Here is a 25,853-nt window from a genome sequence, read left to right on the forward strand (position 1 = left end):
AGTTAGCATAATTTTGAAACTATTTAGGTATCTAACAACTCGAGTGTAAGAAACTCGATTTTGGATTGCTAAATTGAGTACAATAAACTTGATTTTCAACTAAGGTGGACACTTGGTCCACATAGGCATCAAACTTGAGTCAAATGGACTCAAGTTATGACATATAGAAATCAAGTCCTATGGACTCGATTTAGTACCACCTAAACCCAGAGATCAAAAAGCAGAGATCAGCAACCAAAGATCAAAACATAGAGATGAACAACGAAGAAGAAAGAAGCAACGATGCAAAACCTAGCAACCCAGGCGTCGATTCTGACCAAACCCAGGCGGCGAAAGCTTCAGGCAATGGAAATCAGATCGGAAGTGTGGTTTCTCACCGCCGCTCCAGTGGAGGAGAAGAATACGTTGTCCCAACTGTACCTCTCCCAAGCAACTCCGCCGAGGCTCTCATCAGCATTTCCAAATTGTACACTTGTGCCTCTCCTCCACAGAATACCAAGTTCCCACTCTTTTGTACCCTTTGTAGCTCGTCGCTTTTGCATAGTTGTAACACTATGTCATTTTCCTCCACTTGTTGAGCTTGGGCTATTGAATTCAAAGGAGGAGTGGCATTTGAGTTTGTGGCCTTGAACGATGTCGTTGTTGAGGTTTTCAAGTTATGATATGGGCTGTTGGCGTTGGTGTCGGAGGTAGTTGTTTTTTTGTTGAACAGGAAATCGAGTCTTGAAGACTCGAGTTCCATGTGGATCTTTTAGTCCACGTCAGTTGTGCCACGACACATAAATCGAGTCTCTTAAACTTGATTTGTTACAATAAAATTGAGTGTAACAGACTGGAATTGTTACTTTCCTAAATAATTTGAAAACGTTTCTAACTAACAAAATTGTTTAACTTTTATAGTTATTTGAAAAAAAACCATTTCAAACCCCCAACATTTTAGTGGGTAACCACTCATTGTTTATATACAATACATTGTTCACTTATTGAGTTATTGTTTTCTTCTTTTTCTTTTTCCGTTTTCTGTTATTCTCTTTTCCCTCTTCGAGAAGAAACCGAGCGAAGGTTGAGGAGAAAGTACAAAGTAGCCTTGCACCTCCGATCTGCCAGCAAAATCACTACAGTAAATTGACTTCTTTGTTCCCTTTCATTGTTTACTGTCACGCTACTGTTATTGCTCAATCTTTTCTTCACTGTCACGCTACTGTGTTTTTAGTACCTTTCACTGATTTGATAGAAATTTTGTTTTTTCATTGCATGTTTCGATTTAGACAACTTTAGTCAATTTTCCAAATTACCCAATGTTTGCTTCGGTGATATAAAAACAAATGTTAGGCATGTTGGTGAGAAATATAAAAAGCCATGGAAGAGTTGGGTTTCTGGTTTTACATTGTTCATAACTAAGATATTGAAATTTTGTGCACACCATGTGTTTGACAAAATGCCTTACTAACTCTTGCATTAGTTTATAGCCACTTTCTGGTTTGTGCCTCTTGGTTTTAGTTGCACTTTTTGGTCATTGCACTTTTTCTAATGTACATTTAGGCATTGTATGTCATCAACATAAGATGCTATTTAGTACAAATTTACTTGAAAGGTCTCCTGTTTGCCAGCCATGTGGCACACCACCTGAGGCATTTTAAAATATTCTGGGATGTATTCTACTGCATTTGTGCCAGTGATTCAATGTTATTCTGTTTTAGTTCAATGTAGCCAAACAAATGCATTGAGAATTGAAAAGAGTTTTAGTTTCAGTTGTTTCAAGCATTCAAATTTGGATAGCTGCTTGGTAGATCTCTGTTTCTAAGGTATTTAATTCAAAAAGAGATGTTACCTATCTGTTTATTATTTTCACTCAACCTGTTAATTGGAGATAGAATATAGTGAAATGGTTGTTTACCTAATTGTTCTAGAAATAGAGCGCCTTGGTGATTTATACAGTTCTTTATTTATAATGGCAAGCTTAGATTCATTGATCATAGGATATATAATCACATAAAAAGTCTTACATCATTCTTTATACATTACAATACACCTTTTCCCTTTTTTTACTTGTAAAAAAAAAAATACACCTTTTCCCTTTTAGGTACTCTGGCAATAGAGAATTGCCATTAAACAATGAATATTTTGAATAAAAAAAAATCTATATATAATGGCAATGAATATTTTGAATAAAAAAAATCTATATATATATATATATGTACACACACATATGTCAGATGGTATTGATTTCCACGCTCATAAGATACCATGATACTTTCCACGCCTGGGGAATGTCCTGTCCTATGGGCAAACTCCTTTCCTAGACAAATTCGTGGCCCTGCCTGTAAACCAATAGAAATTTAATTATGGTTTCTCCAACAAGAAGACAACAGACTTTAACTTTCTACACTAGAGGTGACTTTGCATCAAAGGAAAATTGTATGTGTGTAATTTTGCGGTAAATTTGTACAGCTACATGTTTACGTTAACATGTCTTGGACTATGGAGTTTTCACCTTGTAAAGGCAATCAATGTGAAAGGTTCAATGAATTCATGTTCGCTAACATACAGAGTACATCCAAAAGTTCTTCATGCCCATTAAGATCATCGATCACTACAAAAGTCCTTGAATTTGTTGAGGTTCTTCAATTGTTAAACTCTATAGTCCTTTTATAAATTCTCTGGTCTAATTATCTAATCCTAGTCTACTTCCATTAATCCAAAAAAGATACGGTTCAAACTCATTGAAAAACAACCATCTTCAGTACCCTTAAATTCAACAAATCAATGCAAGCATAACATATTAGGCAACAAAATCTCCACAAAATTATATCGGCTTAATCAATCTACCACTAAAAATTAAAATCTTAATCAATCTAGCAATTCTTTAGTATTGTAACTTTTATACTCTCTTTTGAATAAACTCTCTGTCATTGACTTATATATTACAATATTAAAAGATAAATAGAGAAAGTTCTATGGTAAGAGGTAACTTGTTGACCTTAGTAGCAAATTGGTCATGACTAATACCTATGAGCCAGCATCAAGAGGATGGAGAGAGACTTTTATAAGTTAACATGGGTTATTATGGTTGTTCTACCAAAACTACTACATTTTGAAACAAATTCTAGCTTCCCACAATATATCAGCATAGTGGAAGTGAAGACAATTAAGCAATACTTAATACACGTAGATATAACTCTTAAAACTCAATTGCAAAAACCAAGCAACATGATTTACAATTATTTGAAGAACAACCAAATAATTTTCAAGTTCAAAGTAGCTATAGCTTTTGTCTACTAGCTACCTAAGATATTTTTAGGCAAATTAACGCAAATTAGGAATTTCAGGCAAACTCGAATCAATGCAAATTAGGAATTTCAAGCAAACTCAAATAAATTTAAATTAGGCAAAATTGATAGAGAAAAATTTAGAACTCTTTAGGCTTAAGAAGCCAAACTCAAATTAGATTACATGCATGAGCCAAACTTAACTCAGATTAAATGCACAAGCCATCTACTTTTTTACTCAACTCAATACATAACCCAAACTTAACTCAGATTAAATGCAAAAGCAAAAAATATTGAACTCAGATTTTAGAAATTACCTTAATGCGTTCCTGATCCTTGAACTCTTATTCCTAAGCTTGATGATGAGAGTTGCAGGTGAGGGTTATGGTGAGAGTTGCAAGTGACAGTTAGGTTAGAGTTTGGGTTGAGTTTCGGTCTACGGGTAGAAAGAAGACAACTTGAAGATGGAGTGCACTTGGAGAGGAGGCGTGTTGGAGAGGGTGTACGGGACGAACTGATGGAGACAAAGGTGGCTATTGATCGAATTAAGGGAGACAAAGTTTTTTGGAGACGTTACATTCTAAATTTGATTTTATTCTGCATAGAACTTGATTTTCACATTGCCGAGTTTTAAACAATCCAGCTGGAATATTTTATGTGGAAAAAGCCACGGTGGCAATCTAGCGTGGCAAAAATGTGATACAAACTCGACCATAGTAAATCGAGTTACCTAGAACCCAATTTTAGTATAGTCTAGTTTTGTATAGAATCCGACTGTTAGATAATCGAGTACTAAAATAGGGACATGAGCCTAAATAATTTAAAAATAGAGACATATTACTACTTCTCTTTTTTCTTTTTTTTGCAAAATAAGGGCAAAAGTTCAATATCCCCACATTTTCCTCACTAAATTAAGAGAGCACTTCCCGTTACCAACCAAAATAAATCCCATTCCATTTGGGGTATAAAGACAAGTCGAGAGATCTACTAGACAATCATAATCAACAAAATTCTATTCAATCTTTTCATTTCTCTTTTGTAGTGTGGTACAAATCTACCAAATGTATCTTTTCATTTTTCTTTTATAGTGTGGTACAAATCTGCTAAATGTATCTTTTCATTTTCTTTTTATATTGTGGTACAAATCTGCTAAATGTATCTTTTCATTTTCTTTAGGCGAATTTAAAATTGTTCCTTTATAGCTCAACTATAACAGTTCTCTTCATGGTTCCTTGTAGGGGTGGCGATTCGTGTTCACGTGTCGAGTTTGTGTCGTGTCAACTCATACGTATCCGACTATATGGGTCAACACTAACCCGACATGTTTATTAAACGGGTCAAGATTCCTCAATCCTAACACGACCCATTTATTAAACGAGTCAATCGTGTCGACATGTTTGTCTAATTTTATCAAAATGAAAAAAAAAAATTTATGGAAAAACAAGCAAATAAATATTTTAAATATAAAATTCAGAACTAATGAGTAATTATATTACAAATAATCATTCAAAACTAAATCATATCTCAATATCATAAATAATGAATCACAATACATCAAAAAAAATAAACTACAACAACTAATAAGTTTATATACTTATAGTTTGAATGGTATATTGGTAAAATTTCATTTAATTAAACGGGTCAGACGGGTCAACGGGTTCTATAGATTGAACCCTAACCCAACCCGTTTATCAAACGGGTTCGTCGTGTCAACCCGAATATGACACGAACCCATTAAGCCTCAACCCATAACCTACTAATTTCGTGTTGTGTCGTGTCGGGTTCGCGGGTCGTGTCCAATTTTGCCACCCCTAGTTCCTTGGAGGTTTAATATTATTTTTTTTATTAAAAAAAAAACACCATCTTTTCTTGAATGTGATAGGGTGGTGTTCCTTTTTTTCTATATCAATGGTTGTTTGTCACATCCATGACCATTATTTCCTACTAGAGATTTAGTATCAAAGACACATTTAGAAGACGAGATACGTGTTAAAAATACACTGAATTTGCTACATGAACACATCTGAGTTATGAAATGTGGTATTTGTCATTCCTAACCTTTCTTCCTCAATGATTTTTCCCCTGAAATAATTTTTATTGAGCTGATTTTTAAAATTGCAGAGTTGTACTCGGATATATTAAGAACAAAAATGTCCACAGAAATGTGTTCTATAGCTCAAATAACTAATAATTATTATTATTCTTATAATAATAAAACCCAAAAATTTCTCCTGCACAGTTTTTATACATCTATTCCCTAAAATTCATCCCTCAAAAACAAAATGAATCAAATAATGGTAACAACCATTTAAACTCTCAACAAAAAATTTCGATTCATGTATACATACTAATAGACCTACATAAACATCTTCATCCCTCACTAAATCTCTAACAAAATTTTCTGCCAGGGCTGCTATATTCATTTTTTCATCTTCTTAGACGACTTCACATTTCTGTGGGTCATGTATTTGTCTGTATCTTTGTCCATATCCTCCTCGTCATCATCTCCTCCTCGCTTCTTCCCATACTTGCCTCCTAGTTCTTTGATTTTCTATAAAGATAACAATAAAAATAAACCACGAACAAAGAATTAGTTAATTAATTTATTATTATTAAATAAGCTCACGAAAAGGACGCTAAAATCTTTCAAAATATGGCAACTCAAAATAAATTCCGTGTAGACTTTAGTAATGGCAGAGAGGGGTCCATTTAAACCAACAACCAATGCACTCAACCAACCAAATTCACACTGAAGAGATTGCGTTGGTTTGGCTCTAAACCTTATAGGCTCCTTTGAAAGTTGAATCTCCACAAAAGAATGAGTTTAGAAATTTTTTTCACAAAATTGAACTTCACCCAAGTACCCAACAATTTTATACTGAACTTATTGTATATTTAAAAAAATAAGCACATTGGTTATATTTTACTAGTCAATAAACCCGATCCCAGTTACACTTATTTCTAGCCTAAATGCTAAAAATGCAAATTACTTGTTGAAATGATACACTTCGGACGATAAACAAATTTTGTTTGGTAATAAAATGTAATATGAGTTATTGGTGAGAAAGGGCACAATTTGAATATATTATAATGGCCCAAAGGCCCCAAACCGACAAGCCAAACTGATCTAAACCAACCACCTATGAATTGGCTTGTTTGGTTATTTCAGTGCAGTCAATTTGGTTTGGTTTGGCTAGGCAATTTCCCATAATCAAAATGAGATTGGTTTGGCTTCAAAAAACCTTCAAAACAGAACAGCCCTATCTGCATAGACCCCAGAGCAGTAAAATGTAAAAGATAAAAAAGAAGTTTATAATATATCACAAGCATAAACAACACGGAATGCTAAACAGTTGGAACAGAGAAGCTAGCAAAAGGAGGCCAGAAAACCAAAGTAATACTCATGGTGGACGTGGCCAACAAAACCCAAGTGATTTCTACCAGGACTTGGCTTCTAGAGTGAAAAAAATAAAAATAGTAGAAACCAAAATTATTAAATATTTGCACACTGGTTGTGCAAACATCATTTGTATTCTTTAAAAAGTGTGTACACGTCCTTCTTGTTTCCTCTATTTCCTGTTCTAATAAAAATATGTACTTATTAAAAAAAATCATTAGTAGTTCATTAAGCCAATTCCAATAAATAAACCCAGCAGGTAAATCAGGATTTGGGAATTAAAAGGGAAAATCAAAATTCAAGAACATAATCCAATTAAACTCTGAGTATCTCTAGTGACCTTAAAATGAGTTGGAAAACTATCTTTTGACTTCCCTTATTTGGCTTAGCATGAGATAGAGTTGTTTTCCAACAAATAAGTGTTAGCTTCTAGTTGTGCTCAACTGCTAATAGAGCATGAAACCTTCAGTAGACCTTCTCAAATCCTAACAGATTAACAAATAAGTGTTAACAAATAAGTGTTAGCTTCTAGAGCATGAAACCTTCTCAAATCCTAATCAAGAAATTTTGGTTGTACCTAATTGAGACTCGTTCAGTAGACCACTGGGTGTAGGGATTACCTAAATCTTTCAAGGCGTCTTTAATCTGTTGGAACACACTCTAAATGAAATTTTAGATCATAGCTTGACTTCCAATAAGTGTTAGCTTTCTAGTTGTGCCCAACTGCTCATAGCTAATTCGTTTTTAATATCTCTTTTTTTTTTTTTTTGATAGGTAATAAAAACTTTATTGATAAGAAAAGTACAATGAGTTTACAATATTAAACTCACTGCAAAAAAGCAGATACAAACAATTCATTTTTCATATCTCCTTCTCTTAGAAGTGTTTCCCATACAAAATTAGCATATAAAGTTATGGCAAGGATACTCTAATCAATTCAATAACAATTAAGCAGTGCAAAAGGATGGCTTATATAAAGATTCACTGCCTTTGGCAACCTATGGGCTATTTGGAAGGACACACACACACACACAGAGAATAATGATGACTAGCTTGAAATTTTCTTCTCCATTGTATTTTCATATAAAAAATTCTTAAGATTAAAAAAAAAACAATAAGCTACACTTACCAATGTCAAATGGTGTCGTAATTAGAGAAATATATTCGCATAAGATGCAACAGACAAGGCCAATGTCATACTGTCTCCGCTGATATTTCTCTCCTTTTTTTTAATGTTTGGAAAAGTCTGCTAGTATGAGCATACAAGGCCGTTAGCTGATCATAAATCTGTCTCTATTGGTGTGGAGTAACTAACTATGGACTACTCACATAAAGTAGAGATTGAGAGTACATTATCAAGTCTTCCGGCTTGCTTCTTATCACTTTTTACCATTCCTACTAGTGTGGCCAATAAGAGCGAAAAACTACAAAGGGACTTTCTTTGAGAAGGTATGGGGGTGAATCTAAGCAACATTCGGTATGATGGGATAAAGTGTGCGCCCTTATGGCCAACGGTGGTTTGAGGATAAGGAAACTAACTACCTTTAGTAAAGCCCTATTAGGTAAATGGCTATGGTGCTTTGGGGTTGAGGAGACTCGTGTTTGGAGGATGGTGGTAGCTATGAAGTTTGGGGAAGAGTTTTTTTTTGGGGGGGGGGGAGATGGATCTCTGATGGTCCGTTTGGATTGAGGGAGAGGGAGGGAAAGTAGAGAGTAGAGTAGAGTAAAATTGGCCTAAAATTAGCCTATTTTCAGCCAACTTTACTCTACTCTCCTCCACTCTCCCTCAATCCAAACAGGCCATAAGTTGGGCAAGTGTGTTCATGGTTGTGGTTTGTGGCAATAAGATACTCACTAGTAACAATATGGTGACAATATGGTGACAATATGAGGAGTAAGGGGTTTGCTTTTGTTGATTAGCGTTGCATGTGTCGTTGTGGGGAGACCATTGATTCATTGTGAGAAGGCTCATTAGTTATGGTGTTTCATCTTTTGATCTTTTGGGGTTTCTTGGGTCTTACCAAAAACAGTGCTTGATCTTCTTTTTGGTTGGAGGAATTGGTTGGGAAAACACTCGTAAGACATTTGGAACTTAGTACCGTTGTGCCTAATGTGGTGCATATGGAGAGAACATAATTGACGTACATTTGACATGGATAGTTCGGAAGACCAGTTGCTTGCTTCTTTCAATGGTTATTGGTTTGAACTTTGATTGACCTCAGGCTTGGGGACTCACATCTTGTGATTTCACCCCTTTGTTCATTAGTTCTCTTCTTTTTTGTAGTTAGTTTTCTGTTTTTTTACTTCTTTTTGTACTTTTTGACTACTATTGTGCTTTTCCCGCATATTGTAGTGTCTTTCATATATTTTTTCTTACCTATCAAAAAAAATAAATCAATCAAAGATTGATAGCTAACCAGAAGGCATGGATTGGGCACGTGCATCCCAACCCAATTATTGGCACAAGCACACTTAATCTTTCATCATTCATAGATTGTTGGAATTGAAAACAACTTAATATCTTTCATTAAACATAAATTGTTGCAAATGAAAACAACTTAAAAATAAATCATTACCGCCAGAGTTGCTCTTTTGGCCTCTTTGACGGACCCCATCAATAGCAGGACTTCCTCTTCTTGAGAAGGAAACTCTGGAAATTTCTTGCCTGAAACACAAAATACATACATACATACATACATACATACATATATATATATTAGCTTTTGAGACTCCAATTACAATGCCTCACCACAAAAATGGTACATGTTTCCTACCAACAAATTTCTCTATCTGCACAAACCATTCCACCTCATACTGATTCACTAGGGATATTGCAACACCAGATCTTCCAGCACGAGCAGTTCTTCCAACTCGATGTTTATAATCCTGAGAGTCACTTCAATTAGCAAACCGGAGCATATAGAATATTTTTGGGGAAAAAAAACCATAATTCTTTCAATAATATCTCATCTGAAATCTAATCAAACACAATTACAAGAGAGGATGTCTGGATGCATAATTTCCATAAGTTTTTTGTAAGTGATGAAATTTTATTGAATTCGAGGAAATAATCACTTACTATGTGTGCACAAAATACTACCGAAAAAAATTACATAATCAAATAATTACATGCCAAAAAAGGGGAATCAATGAAGTCTACCACAGAATTTGCGTCACTTGTGCCTATAATATAGGGCCACACTAAACAAGAATATCCAAAAGCCGGATTTCACCTCATACATGATTTCCAGAAAGTGTAACAAGCCCCAAAATTCAAAAAATTATCAAGGAAATCATTCAGAGAGAGGAAAACAGTAACAGATAAAAGCTCCATATGAATGCAGGAAAATTTCTAAAAGGCACTGCACACCCTTGTTTGCCTTGGTGTGGCAGGGGGGATCTATCAGTTGCCTCTTAGTGAAGTGTGATAAGTCCAAGATGTAGCAGTGAAATTTCAAACTAGATCCAGAGTGGCCTGGTAATATTCAAGGTCTCAGAATCTTTAAGATGAACAGGTCCATACCACCTCTAAGTAATGGAAAGAACAGCTATGCAGAACCAACTCCTCAACTACATCAGGCAAAGAAGATTTTAAGTCTCTGGGTTTATAGGATAGGTATGATGTAAGGTTTTTTTTAATGTAATTAATGAAAATACAAAACAGCCAGCTTGGAAGGAATCAAACTTTTTCACAGCTGCATGCTATTTGAGAAGCAGCATAAAAGCTCAAGCCCCACCAAACAGGTTGCAGTATACAAGAGGCATGCATATTGCATACACTATATATATCCAGTCAGTACATTACAATTGAAAATTTAAAATAGTAATAAAAGGCAAGAAAGAGATATAGTCATAGATGTTCACATATATGTAGAAACGAGGAAACTAAAAATACACACACACACAAAAATGGCAAAAGGAAGCTGGAGAGGCAGTAAAGAGGGGTTTGATTTAAGAATTCCAAAGAACTATATTGCAAGTTGGGGACAAAGGTTGGAGAGAAACCTATTTATAAACTTGCTAAAATATAGAAACGAAAACTGGAGACTTGATTGTGACTAGTGTATCAAATATAAGGGTCAAATAAATTTTTAGTAAAGGAAAATCTTAGCAAGTTTATATACTGTTAAACTATGGAAATGCAGCAACTTCTATTCACACTATCAATTGAAAAGGATTCATGGAGCTGACCTCAATTCAATTGGGATTAACAACATAGTTGAGGTGAGTTGAATAAAATCTAAGAAATAATCAAACTGAACAGGATTTATGTCACACCATAAAACAGGTGTAGCCCTGCTCTAAGTCAGAATATAGATAGCAAGCCTAACCTTCACATTTGTAGGAATGTCATAATTGATAACCATATCAACAGATGCAATGTCAAGTCCTCTACTTGCCACATCAGTGCCAATAAGAATATTGCACTCTCCTGCCTTGAACTGATTTAAGGCTCCAAGTCTCTTTGACTGAAAAGAATAGTCACAAAATATTATGGCAACGTAGAAAGGGAGAATAAATTAAAGAAAGAAAAAAAGATAAAAAGAAAGGGGTAACCAACATGCTTAAAAATATACAGAGAAATCATTTTTTTACTTAGTTAAATTAATAGAAATTACCTGGGACATTTTACCACTAATTGGAATGGCTCTGTGACCAAGATGTCGAAGCATCAAAGCAAGAAAGCGAGTTGCATCACAGGTACGAGTGAAAACCATTGATGTACATCCAGACATCTCGTTCAAAATATATACAAGGTAGCATTCCTGTAAAACAATGATTATGAATATATGTACCAGGAACATACAAATCACCAACTTCATGCAACAGCAGAAACTCTATAAAAGAAACTAAAATGCATGTAATTTGATGTATACACCTTCAAAACGGATGCCATAATCACACTTTCCAAGTTGCAAGTGTGATACATCTCACTCTAAAATGATTGTCACTTGCACTGAGAGTTGCACCCCTTTTTCTAAAACCACTAGAAACATGCTTCACATCTCATCACATCTTACACACACAAATACGGTCCTTCAAAATGCATGCCATAATCACACTTTCTAAACATGCTTCACATCTTATATATAAATAAAGTCGCACCCAATGCACAAATCTCCCACTTCCATACAAGTTTAAGGAGAAGAGAGATAAATAAATAAACTCAACTTGTTACAATAGTCAGTACATTCATATTGTTTCGATCCACAAAAAGACACAAATTTGTCACACATCCATAACTGTTTCTACTAAACACATGGTTCATTTTAATGGAGGGATCAAGAGTTACAAAACTGAACTCTAGTTACCTAGGGTTTCACTATATGCTAGAAGCCATTGTCAATATTAATTAGTGGCCAAGTCCTAAATACAACTTATTTATGTCAATCCTAGAATTTTTCTATATCCAGAACCAATAAATTTCCTGAAATGAGGTTGTCCACAATATTCAAAGAAGCAACTTGACATAAAGATTTTATTAACAAGGTTTATTTAAAGAATTTTTTATTGTACATACGAAAGCTATCTATATCATCTCTTTAGCTGGCTAAAACCTCAAAACTTCAGCATTGCCTTTTAGAAGAGCATAAACTCCAAGTATACCTCTCATAAAAAAGCATTAGGTGAAAGAAATGTCATTTTCCCTATGATCTCATACATGGCTTCAGAGGACAAAAGACAGAACTAAGTCTTGGACATTTTTTATGAACGTCTCTCACTGTCTTTCTTCAATAGGCTCAAGAACACACAAGATTGCTTAGTAAATGTAAACAAAACAATCCCCTGATATTAAAATCAAACATTTGTCTTGTTGGCCCTAATCACAAGCCATAATACCTGGCATACATATCCAGTCTTTAGTAAAAACATCTTCAAAAAAAGCTCAACTCTGAGAGAAAAGGAGAGACCTTGTATTTAGCAGGTATAAAGCAATACTGCTGCTTTAGCGTGTCAACAGTTGAGTATTTTGATGCTGCTTCAATCTGAAATCATCCAAAAACTAACCATCATTACAAGTCACGACAAGAACTATGAACAAACAATACAAGTATAAGAAGTACGATCATTACCTTCACAGGATTTCTTAAACAAGCCCTTTGGAGCTTCTTAACCTGAAACATCATGAATAAATGAAACATTATATGGAAAACTAAAAGAACATATACCTTTTTCACGTAGGAACCATCTGTGCAGTGTGCATTTCCAACATAAATTGTCTAGGCATCACAGAGACAATACTTTCTCATAAATTATGATTTGATATGGTTGCTAAAAGGTTCTGCTGACGTGTATATAGCATTAATAATTTTTATAGCATGTGCTTTAAGCCTAGGCACCAAATATAATAATATTTATAAAATGTGCTCTGTAAGGCACCAAATATCTTCTCTTCTGGTGCAAAGTGTGTTCTACTGGTGATCTAAAACCCTCTTGAACTATCATACCCTGATGTGCATGAAATGTCAAAAACTGTTTCCTTAGAATTCCACTTCATTTTCATGGAAACATTAGTTCCAAATGGGTTTTTCTAAAAAATTCAGAGGGGGGTCTTATAAAAAAAAAAATCAGAAAGGGATCTCATATTTCAGGAAGCAGAATAACCAGGATTCACTATAAATTATAGAACATACATAGCTACCACTCACAGTAAGAAGAAGAAGAAAAAAAAAGACAGGTCCCTGATTACAGATATACCTTTCAAGTACAGCAGGATATTTAAATACATACCTTACTGGTCATAGTGGCAGAAAATAGATATGTTCTCCGTTCACGAGGGATAAATTTCAAAATTTCATCAATTGATTTCTCGAACTCCTCATTCAACAACCTGTCAGCCTCATCTAGAACCTGCTCAAAGTGTAACCCAATCATGCAACTAATAACAAATGAATTTATAGACTAGACAACATCAAGGTGGACCTAACAGTTGTTTTTAATCATTTCTAGCTAGATCAAAGATATAGACATCCATGTGCTTAGGATAAGTCACTGCCAGCCCCACTACCAGTCTGGCAGAGTAGCAAACTTCACCATGTTTTGAGGTAGAGATGGATGCTAAACAAGAAATAAGATGCAATAAAGGAGATTCCATGGTAAAGAACATTATAAAAAAAAGGATGTAATAAACAAATGAAATAAAGTATGCACTAGATACCAGATCTAAATAAATTTGAGCTTGTGATTGCAAAGTGGATAGGAGTAAATAGTGTACTTTGCACCACAACATCTAGTGTTATGCATACCATTACCAAAAACCTCTTAACTGCATTGCATATATATAAAAAAGTAACAACAATTTTTTTTATTAAAAAAAAAATCAATCAAGTACAGTAGACATGTAATATAGTAGCAAAACCTTAAGAGCCCAAACTGCACTGCATATATTTACTGTGTACATAGAGTATTGTCCTTCACAGGCAAAACAATATAATTTTAGATAAATTTTATATATATATATATATATATATACACACATATATATACACAAAACATAAATCTCTGACCATTATATTGCAGCCTACTAAGTTTCAATTACCATTTTCTTGCAGCATGTTTTTTTTTTAATAGGTAATCAGAAAAATAATATTAATGATAAAACAAAATGAGAAAAGTACAAGATGTTCATGAAAAAAAGAAAAGAAAAAAAGCACACAGCACAACACAGAGGGGAATCAAGAAACTAAGCTAAAGGAAGACATAAACTCAGAGAGAGAAGAACAATCAGTAAAACCCCAACAACAAAACCACTCCAAAAGACTGCAGTGACTTAACACCTTTAACTCATCCAACATCTTCTCCTTGTCCTCAAAAGATCGACGATTTCGTTCCAACCACATAATCCACATTAAGCACCCTCGAACCAAATTCCAAATGTTTGAATTATACTTCTCAAGCCACTAATGCCAACAAGATAAAAAACCTGCCACCGAACTTGGCATAACCCAATGAATACCAAAATCCTGAAGCATACAAGACCATAGGGAATGAGTAACAAGACAATGAAGAAGAAGATGGTCTCCCCATCGCAGCAACACATACAACACTAATTAGCCAAGGGGTGGCCCTTAAGCATTAGATTATCCAAAGTGAAGATCCGATCATGAGCAGCTGTCCACAGAAAGACCGCAACGCGCTTAAGAATTTTTGGTTTCCAAATCCCCTTCCAAGGAAACAAAGAATTCGAAGCACCCCGAATCGCATGATAGTAAGACCGGGTGTCAAACTTACCATCACCTTTTAGCCGCCAGCAAAGAGTATCCCTCCTCTCACCCCGGGGAATACAAGTTTGGATAAGCTAAAGCAGAGAATAAGATGCAGCCAACTCCCAATCTTCAAAAGCTCCATAAAACCTTAAATTCCACACTCTAACAGTACCCCCTTCTAGAATCCACAAGACCTCAGAGATGTAAGCATCCTTGACCGCTGAACACACATAGAACTCAAGATAGAGATCTTTTAGAGTATTATCACCAATCCATCTATCCTGCCAAAAACGGATACAAGTGCCTTCGCCCACTACAAAAGACAGATGCTTAGAAAAACTCTCCCACCCTTCATTAATGCTTCTCCATAGGCCACACCCATAAGTCCTCCTGCAGACTTTAGGACTCCACCCCCCTTAACCCTCGCCATATTTAGTGGATATAACTCTCCGCCAGAAATTGGTAACTTCATGACCATATCTCCACAGTCATTTCCCTAATAAAGCTTGATTAAAAGACACCACACTTCTTATCCCCAATCCACCCATCTCAACGGGTAAACACACATTTTCCCAAGTCACCAAAGGATACCTGAAACTCCCTTCGTAGACCCCCACAAAAAATTCCTCTAAATACTTTCCAATCTAGCAGCCACAACTATAGGAATAGTAAAAAGAGATAAAAAGTACGTTAGGAGACTAGAGAGGGTACTCTTTATTATCATGAGCCTACCACCCTTAGATAAATAGAGACGCTTCCACCCAGATAGTTTCTTCTCCATTTTCTCCAAAATAGGATTCCAAATCGAAGCAGTCTTAAAAGAAGTTCACAACAGCATCCCCAAATATTTCATAGGCAAACTGCCCACTCTACAATGAAGAATATTAGCCAATGCATCTAAATTATTCACCTCCCAACAGGGACAATCTCATTTTTCCCGACATTGACCTTCAAACCCGTAAAAGCTTGAAAACAAGACAACACCAACCTAATGGACAACAACTGTTCCCTAGAGGCATCACAAAATAAGATAGTGTCATCAGCAAATAACAAATGGGAAATACGCACACCAACAGAGTTCACAGCTCCCACATGAAAACCCCGAATAAGATTACACTCCTCAGTCTTCTTCAAGAGTCTACTTAAGACCTCCATGACCAAGAGAAACAAAAGCAGGGATAGAGGATCCCCTTGTCTCAGCTCACGAGAGCTTCCAAAAAAAAACCTTCAAGGGATCCATTAACCAAGACAAAAAAATGGACCAACGTAACACAAGCCTTAATCCACCCCCTCCATTTTAGCCCAAAACCCATCCGGCCCATCGAATAAAACAAGGCCTCCTAGTTCACATGGTCATAAGCTTTTTCAATATCAAGCTTGCAAACCATGCCTAGTATTCTGCTCTTCAACCTACTATCCAGGCATTCATTTGCAATAAGTACTGAATCCAAAATCTACCTTCTGCCTACAAATGAATTTTGAGACTCAGAAATGAGATTATCCAAAACCACCCTCAACCTATTAGCCAACACCTTGGACTGCAACTTGTACACGCTACCCGCCAAACTGATGGGGCGAAAGTCCTTAATGTTAATAGCATTACACTTCTTAGGAATTAAAGTGAGAAACGAAGCGTTCATAGACCGGTCAAACACAGACTGCCGGTGAAAGTAAACAAAAAAATCCATGACATCCTTTTCCACCACACTCCAACATTTGCGAAAGAAAGCCATGGTGAAACCATCAGGACCAAGGGTTTTATCACCCTCCATCTCCCTTAACACCTGGAAGACTTCCTCCTTCGTGAACTCCTTCTCTAAAGATAACCACTCATCATTTTCAATACAAGCAAAATCTAACCCATCCATGGTAGGACACCCCACCTCAGATTCCTTATACAGCCCTTAATAAAAGAGAACTAGCTGAGAGTGAACATCAGACTCATCCTCATAAAGAACACCATCCACCTCAATCCGTTTAATTTTATTAGCGTTTCTATGAGAGTTTGCCAATCTATGAAAGAACTTAGTATTATTGTCGCCCTCCTTCACAAACAAGGCCAGAGACTTTTGCCTCCAAGAAATCTCCTCAAGAGAAGCCACTTGTTCTATGTGTCCTTTGAGTTGAAGGCGGTGAATCTATTCCTCATTTGAAAGACCCACCAACTCCTCTCTCGCATCTAAACCCATCAGCTCAGTCAGCAAGTTCTTTCTAAAAGCCAAAAAACCAAACTCCTCCCTGTTCCACTTTTTTAAATCAGCTTTTAGAGCCTTCAATTTTTGGGCCAAAATGAAGCTAGGAGAGCCCGCAAAACTATACCCATCCCACCATTGCTTAACTCTATCAACAAAGCCGTCAACTTTCAACCACATATTTTCAAATTTAAAGGCACTTCACCCATGACGAATAACACCAGCTTCCACCAAAAGCGGGCAATGGTCTTGCAACATGTCTAATGTCAAACTATAAGTCATACACACTGACAAAGATCAAAAGAAAATAAAAACATGTGCAATAATCAATTTCTAATCCTCCCATATACCACTCAAAGTATCAAATACAGCAAAACACTTAACATATACTAATTCCCATGGGTGTTCAAAAATAATGAAATATATATATATATATCAATTTTCATTATTTTTTATTTTTTAATATTTTTTTGTGAACATGGGTGTTCAAAAATCTTTGAGCACCTAACTATTTCCTCGAATTATAGCCCCCACACAACTAGGCAATCACAATGAGGAATCCCTTGTGAGTGGCCCTAAGATGCTAGTTAGAAGTTTTGAATCCAAGGCCTCATGAGCTTGTGGGAACCACTAGACCAACCCCTTGGGGTCACTATGTATTTTCATTAATACTGCCTTAGATTCACTAAAAAGATTTAAATGAAATCCTATTACGACTAAATTTTTTCTTGCAAAAGTAACACAAGAAGTTGATTCATTTCAAGCTCTTGGTACTATAGTATGAGAAATTTCGCTGATACTTTGCTTTTTCCATATTCATGTCAAAGATTCTAATTTAACTTACAATTTCAAATAAAGAAATTGATTCATTCACCTTACAACAAATTGGATCCACTTTCCTAGAGCTTCCTACAACATATCAAGACTTTTTTGTTTTACGACAAGTTCCTACAATGTATTAAGAGTTTAAGACTATATATATAAGGCTAAAAGGGCACCCATCAACGTACATAGGAAGTGCACAACGATGCCAATATTAAGACTACATATATTATCTTAATAAAGTATATTTACTTATCACCAAAAAAAAACATATGTAACCAACATGTATATATCTACAAAAACAAAGCGCATAGCTGACATGATATAAGAACCGTACCAAATACTTCAATGTGCGGAGGGAAAAACCTTTCGTGTTAGAAAGATGATCGACAAGGCGTCCAGGAGTTCCAACCTACAAAGGAATGGGGAAGAAAAAAGTAAAATGAGAAGTGGATTGAACAATTGAAAATCTGAAGAAAAATATACCAATAAAATTGATTTACCAAATTCATTGCATTATAATCCCTCAGTCCCAAATTGTTGGTCCTCTATTCCATTTTGGGATGTCCCAAAATATAGTCCTCTTTGAAAAGTCTATAAATAAATTTCCTAACTTACCTTGTACTTTATTAAAAAAGTCAATACCATTCTTTCACTCAAATTTAAATTAATGAGGGTTGTTTTTACCTTTTCAACTAAAAGACAACGCATTAAAGGATGTTCTCTTAAAGAGTTGAATTTTCTAAACAAGACCAACAATATGGGACAGAGGTAGTACCAAAGATTCCTTCTTCTTCTTTTTTATAAGTAATAAGTTATATTGATATCAAAAATGGAACACCCTAGTACTCAGGAAGTGTACAAGGGGTCAAACAATTCAAGAAAAAAAATTACAAGTATCTAGGCAAGACAGACACCCCTAATCACATCATACCAAGACATCCATGTAGCTTACCATAACTTGATTATAGGCCCAATCTAGAAGGAACCAGTTCAGCTTACAAAGGATATTCTTTAGGGAGACTCAAATTGAAAACCAAAGGCACAGTTTAATAAAATAATAATTTTCATGTCTTATGTTGATTTCTCCAATCTTCTTGGCTGCTACATCACTTTAGGAGAGTAATTAATGGGAACATGGATGAAGTCATCCCGCATGTATCAAGGTGGGCACACTGCCTATGAGATATTTGGGCATGCCCCTCAGGGCACATTATAAGGATTCATCAATTTGGAATCCTATTATAGAAAAGATGGAGAAATAGCTGGCTGGATGGAAAAGACTCTATTTGTCGAAAGGTGGTAGGCTTACTTTGTTACTATTGAGTCTTCCCACCTACTTTTTATCATTGTTTACTATCCCTCAAGCTGTGGCAGCAAGAATAGAAAGGATTCAAACGAATTTCCTTTGGGGGGCCTCAGAGGATGTGTTTAAGTATCCTTTAGTTGCTTGGGATAAGGTATGCTTGCCACTTGAATGTGGTGGTTTGGGAATCCGGAGGGTTGGGTTGTTTAATAAGGCTTTGCTTGGGAAGTGGTTGTGGCGTTTTGGGAAAGAAAAACATAGACTATGGCATCAGGTTATAGTAGATAAATATGGGGAGGTAAGAGGAGACTGGTGTACTAGAGGGGTAAGAGGTGCCCATGGGTGTGGGATGTGGAGGAGTATTACATCAAGAACAGAGAAGTTCTTTAGCCAGATTTTGTATAATGTGGGGGAGGGTAGCTGTGTTAGTTTTTGGCATGACCCATGGTGTGGGCCTACTCCTTTGAAGGAACTATTTCCTTCTATGTATGATTGCTCTGTCTCTAAAGAAGCATGGGTCTCTGACTTGGTTGTATCAAATTCAGAAGGAGAGAGGAGCTGGAATTTATTGTTTCGTCATAGTCCTCAAGATTGGCAGGCAACCACTGTCTATTCATTCTTTGAGTTTATTTATTCCTCTATGCCGAGGGGTGAGGGGGATGATCAACTGGTCTGGAGATTGACTACATTGGGTGTTTTTGATGTGCACTCTTTTTATAAGCTATTATCTAGTCCTACCACTGATGCCTTTCCTTGGGAGTGTATATGGCGTATTAAAGTGCCTAAACGGGTGTCTTTTTTCTTATGGACAGCAACTAATGATGGGATACTCACCATTGACAACCTTATTAAGAAAGGTCAGTTTTTGGTTAATAGGTGTTGCTTATGTTGCTGCGATAGGGAATCAGTGGATCACCTACTTCTTCATTGTAAGTTCTCTCATGCCTTATGGTGTGAAGTTTTTGCAGTGTTTGGGATTCAATGGGTCATGCCAAGGTCAGTGAACTCTTTTTCTATATTTGGAGAAACTGGTTTGGAAAGCATCGTTCAACCATTTGGAATATGGTCCCGGCATGTGTAATGTGGTTAGTCTAGTAGGAACGTAATGCCCACATTTTTGAAGATAAGGCGAGAACTTTGGAATATCTAAAAAGTCTACTTTTTCGTACTTTGTTTCTTTGGGCTCGTGTTTGGGGGTGTACGAACTGTACTGCTGTATCTGATTTTTTAGTTTCTATTTCCTTTACTTCTTGATTTTCTTGTATTTGGTTCATTGTTCAACATGTTCACCATCGTGAACATGATGTTCAATTCTTTTCAATAAAAGTCTTATTTCTTATCACAAAAAAAAAAAAAAAAAAAAAAAAAATGAGATCATTAGCATTTTTGAGGTCATACAAATCATTATCATAATCTTCAAAATATCTTCCAACATTATTATTATGTTGGGTCGGATTGTGTCAGTAATACTCAAAGCAAAAGCTACAAGAGTAAAACTACAAATTTGAGAAAATGTTATCAAACACAACAAATTATCATAGACACCCATGTAATTTGACAATCCAACATTAGCACATGGAAAACCAAAAACAAAAAATCACACTCTCAATTATCCACATTTTATACCTCTTACAAAAGTTTAAAAAAGCGAAAGATATCAAACTATTCAGCCAATAAAACTAACTCTTACAATAATATGGGGCCGTTTTGCAAGGTTGATAGACTGTTGCACCATGTCTACCCCTCCAACAAGCTGCAAAAGTTTGGCAAAGATTCATATTAAAGAGATCAATTGACGCTAACAAAAATGCAAATTTAACAAGAAATTTATATCCAACAACAATATCATACAAATTGAACCTGACAATCAAAGCATCAAAAGCTCTAGCAATTAAAAGTTTCCTTGGTCTTGAAACTAAAAGTTTTTTTTTTTATCAATAATGGAAAACCCATGTACAAAGGAAGTGTACTAGGAAGACATCATCTATACTTCCTTTATACTTGAGGTAGACCCTTTTCATTAACAGAACTTATTATGACTTCTAATTATAAAAGAGAATTTGCCATCATGTAATAATACAAAGTTGGTACCAAAAAAAAAATACTCACCACTGCACACTTAACCCCAATGCCAGCTCCTAAAGCTTCAAACTGCTCAGCAATTTGAATTGCAAGCTCCCTGGAAAAACAAAAAAGACCCAGATGCAAAATTAATTCAAAAACTCTTCCTATAACATAGAAAACAATATAAAAAAAAATTAAAAGACCCAGATGCAAAATCAATTCAAAAACTCTTTCTAGAAGATAGAACACACTAAAGAAATTTTAAAAATAAATAAATAAAGCAAGGGTGAAATAAATACGAAACCTTGTTGGGGAGAGGACACAAGCAAAGAAAGGTTGTGGAGAGTCTAAGAGGGACTGCAAAATGGGAAGAGCAAAGGCACCAGTTTTACCAGAACCGGTTAGAGCAAGACCAATCAAGTCTTTTCCTTCAAGTGCATGGGGAATTGCTTCTGCTTGTATCTTTGATGGGTATTTCCAGTTCATACGATCACAAGCCTCTAGCAATTGTTCACATAATCCTAAATCCTTAAAACTCTTGCCTTCTTCTCTGTCTCCTTCCATTGTTTCACAATAACTAAACTGTCTCTCTCTCTCTCTCTCTCTCTCTTCTCAAACTTGGAAGACGACGAATGTGATAGAGTATAAGTGATTAGGGGTAGGGTTTTGGTCAATAAGGCCCGGCGCAGCCCACTCAGCCCAGCCCAGCCCTCTTAATGAAAAAAAAAAAATAAAAAATTACCAAAGTGATAAGTGATGACCCGAGAGGGCTCTACTTTTTCTTTTCTTTTCTTTTTTTTTTTTCTTTTTTTTATTTGTAAAGGTTAATAATTTCTATTCACTCTAATTTGGGATTCTTATATTTTTAAAATCACAAAAATACTTAAGAGTATGATGGATATTTTGCATGTATGGGTATTATTGTGATTAGAAAAAATAGTAATCCTAAATTATAATGAATATAAATTATTAACTTTTACTTTTCAGAAAATAAAAAATAAAAGAGTTTCACACGCGTACTCAGAATCTAATACTATTAAAAATTATTGATCTTTAGAAGAGAAAAATTGGAAAAGCCTCATGTGCATGTTCAAATGCAAGTTTTTTTTTTTTATGGGAAAGCCTCTCATGTTGTTAAGTTTTTTAGTTCTAAAATGTAGCTATTGGTAAAGTCTCTAATGATTGAATAAGAAATATGATATTCAATTTCTACTTATACCAAAAACTGATTGGTGTCATAGTTTGATGCAATAAGTTGAAACTCTCTTTAAAAAAATATAACCACTTAGTACATATATATTACAAAAGTTTCAAATACCAATAAAAATTAAACTAAATAAATAATATGGGAAAGGCTGACGATTGTCAATTTAATTTTTTGGCGAAACAACAATATTGGTCCCTCAAGTTTATCATGTTTGCTCTACTTTTTGATTTATACAAAAGTTCCATTGAGGTTGTTTTTTATATATTTTTGATTCGTGTGCTATTCCCCCCACTTTGTTCTAATAGAAGTTCTTAAGCAATTAAAAACCTTAATTTTTTTTTTTCCCTAAAAGTATGTTTTTTTAATGGCAAAATGAGAGGTGGGTAACAAAGGCCTAACAGAAGTTACCTCAGGGTAAAGTGTTGGAGCATTTTAATATTAAATAATTAAAATTAATAAATTTTATAACATAAATGTAAAGATGTGGGAGTGAATGTGGAAGATGAGGAGTTAGTGAAAATGTTTAATCTCACATTGAAAAGGAGAGAGAGACTATTTTGTTTTTTTTAATTGTGGTGATTAATGGGCTAATATGAATTATCTCAAATATTGGGCCAGATACGTACGCAAGGGTGAGGTAAAGGGTGGAGGTGTACTCCTTATCTCACCATTAATTGTGTAACTCTAGCCTATCAGAATAATATCCAACAATTAATCTTGTAACACCCACTATATCAGAATAATGGACCTAATTAATCAGATTAATTTGAGTAGTAATTTCGTGAGGCTCATTGAGCCTATAAATAGACCCATTTAGACACAAGCCAAGTGACTAAAATATGCACTAAAAAAAAATAGAGAGATTCTTGGCAAAGAAGGGTGTTCTTTCTTGTGGAGTTTTGGGCTTAAACACTTTATGCAGAGGTTGTTCTAGCCATACGACACTTGTTGGGCTGTTGTATCCTAGGGGAGACAAGTCAGAAACGGTCTGCACTGGTTACAAAGTTTAGCCAACCAAGGGCTTGAATCTCCTTAAAGAGAGCGAGTGCCGCGCCTTAGTCCAAAAAGTGTTGTGTAATCTCTTTCTTTAAACTAATAAAAAATTAAGAAGTATTATTCAGTTTCTCTTCGTGTTGTTTCCATTATCATTGTGTTTGCACCAACATAAAGTATTAAGTTTTGAACCACAGATAAACAAAGTGAAAACGGCTCTAACCACAAATGGGTTTACTATTATTTCCCCTCTATATATTTATTTATTTATTTATTTATTTATTTTATGGAGAAAAATATATGTTAAATTAAAGTCACAAATATCAAATATGTCATTCTTAAAATAATAAAAATAAATATAGAAATCCATTTTTTTTATAGGAAGCTCATCAACTTTTCATTACTGCGTGTGTTTGCACTCTGCAATTCAACTTGCGGGAGTCTTGAACCATAGCCAATTGAACATACCAATACCAATTGTTAGCAACAATAAATTATAAGAGTCTATTTAAGATCTGTTTATTTTGTTGAAACTAAAAACTTTTTATTGAAAATACAGTAGATAAAGGTAAAAATTAGCTAAAATAGTACTGTAAGACCCATGAATAGTACCAAAAAGTGCAGTGAGACCTATGAATAGTGGCAAAAATAAGTTGAATAGTAAAATAAGTTGGCAAAATTAATCATACCAAATGAATACTAAATTTTTAGAAATAAGAATTCTAATTTTGTGTATTACTTAAACTAGCATGTAACTCCATGCAAACGCATAGATGCATTTAAAATTAAATAAAAATTTATTATAAAAATATAAATAATTAGTCAAATTAAATTTTTTTTAAAGCACGTAACACATGCATTCATGTGTACATATAGATACATTTAAAATTAAACACATTTTTATCATAAAATATAGATAATTAGTCAAATTATTTTTTTAAAGTAAACGTAATTATTCACATATTAAAGTTCTTGCCTAAATTTAATATTACTTATGATAATTTTTTTTCTAATTTTTAATAAGATAGAATGTGTGGTGATTTTTGTTATGTGGTGATTTTTCTTTTATTTATTTATTGAGAAACATGTGGTGATTTTTATTGAGTATACGTGATTTTTAAAAAAAAAAATTATAGTTCATTAATATTAGCTTCTAAGTATTTTGCACTTATTAATTCACTTGATACAAAGATTAAAAAATTTAAGTAGACACATGGTACAAGTTTAAGTGAATAATTATGAGATTCTTTGTGATCTAAGAAAATATCTATTTCATAATTGATTGTTCTTATACAATTAAAAACTTATGATTCGGTTGAACCCTGACAATTCAAGATCATATGATAACCTTGATTAATAATGCACTTAGAAATTTTTTTCAAAAAAACTCATTCACTTTAAAATATGATTTCTATTTGAAATTATTAGAAATTCATCTAAACAATAAGAAAAACATAATTGAACTTATTGAAAGCATGGAAGAACTAATACATCAGAAGAAATCTAATTGAACAATCAAATATGTTGTTGATAAAATCCTAAAAAGAATCACATTGAATATTCATACTGTATAGTAGAAACATAACCCCTAGCCCTAGCAAAGAGTTTAGATTGCCATTAGAGAAAGAAAAATACAAGGTTTTCTCTACCCAAAATTCGTTCTCACAACCTCCCTTCCAAACCCTACATAAAAGTGTCCAAAGAAAATAAAACTTTTACTAATTTCATTTCTGTCCAGGTTTACAACAATAACTTATGAGTTAATTTTGGCTTTCAAAACTTGAGAATTTCAAAAAACTCAAAACTAGAAAGTTGTAGATATTTAAGTCACAGTTTAACCCATCTAGCCTTGTGTCAATTGGATTTTTGAGAAGAGAGATACGCCCAAAATACTGATTAGTGCTCAGATTAGATTTTTCCTTTTCAGATTATGCCTCTTTGATTTTTTTTTTCCTTATTTAAAGCTTCCAATCATGGTAGACGATCCAAACACTCCAGCTGCACCTTCTTAGACAATTAAGCATGATCTTTTAGCTCCACTTAATTCTAATTTGGCTTCCATTCTCTCACAAATTCCTGTAAATTCATATTTCTCACATGATTCCTAGAAATAGAAAATTATACACAATAAATGGCATCTTATTCAAGAAATTATGTAAAGATAAATAATAGGAACTAATGCAAATCATGGTTTAATCATACAAATTAAGTATAGTAATAAAGAGATAATGCTCACATACATATATAACAAGTATACATTTTAAAGCGTTATATGTTTCACCTTTTAATATACATATATATATATATATATATATATATATATATATATATGACTGATAAAGTAATTCTTGGTTTGCCTTTTATTAACTCTTTGTATCATTTCCTTACTGAGGAAG

At 34.4% G+C, this 25,853-nt stretch overlaps 1 protein-coding gene across 1 annotated transcript; it reads right to left on the bottom strand.

Moving 5' to 3' along the window:
- Positions 1 to 5,436: 5,436 nt before the first annotated feature.
- On the bottom strand, positions 5,437 to 21,898 carry LOC142616424 (DEAD-box ATP-dependent RNA helicase 10-like). The gene is made up of 12 exons (XM_075789286.1): positions 21,562 to 21,898; positions 21,303 to 21,372; positions 20,884 to 20,946; positions 18,225 to 18,299; positions 13,399 to 13,518; positions 12,741 to 12,782; positions 12,579 to 12,653; positions 11,286 to 11,432; positions 10,998 to 11,135; positions 9,441 to 9,552; positions 9,243 to 9,331; positions 5,437 to 5,820 (listed from the first exon to the last, which is right to left on the bottom strand). The coding sequence occupies exons 1-12, from the start codon at positions 21,819 to 21,821 to the stop codon at positions 5,689 to 5,691; spliced, it is 1,323 nt and encodes a 440-aa protein (XP_075645401.1). The 5' UTR covers positions 21,822 to 21,898; the 3' UTR covers positions 5,437 to 5,688.
- Positions 21,899 to 25,853: the final 3,955 nt, after the last annotated feature.

The sequence above is a fragment of the Castanea sativa genome, chromosome 1 (assembly GCF_040712315.1).
Source record: "Castanea sativa cultivar Marrone di Chiusa Pesio chromosome 1, ASM4071231v1".
Lineage (NCBI taxonomy): Eukaryota > Viridiplantae > Streptophyta > Magnoliopsida > Fagales > Fagaceae > Castanea > Castanea sativa.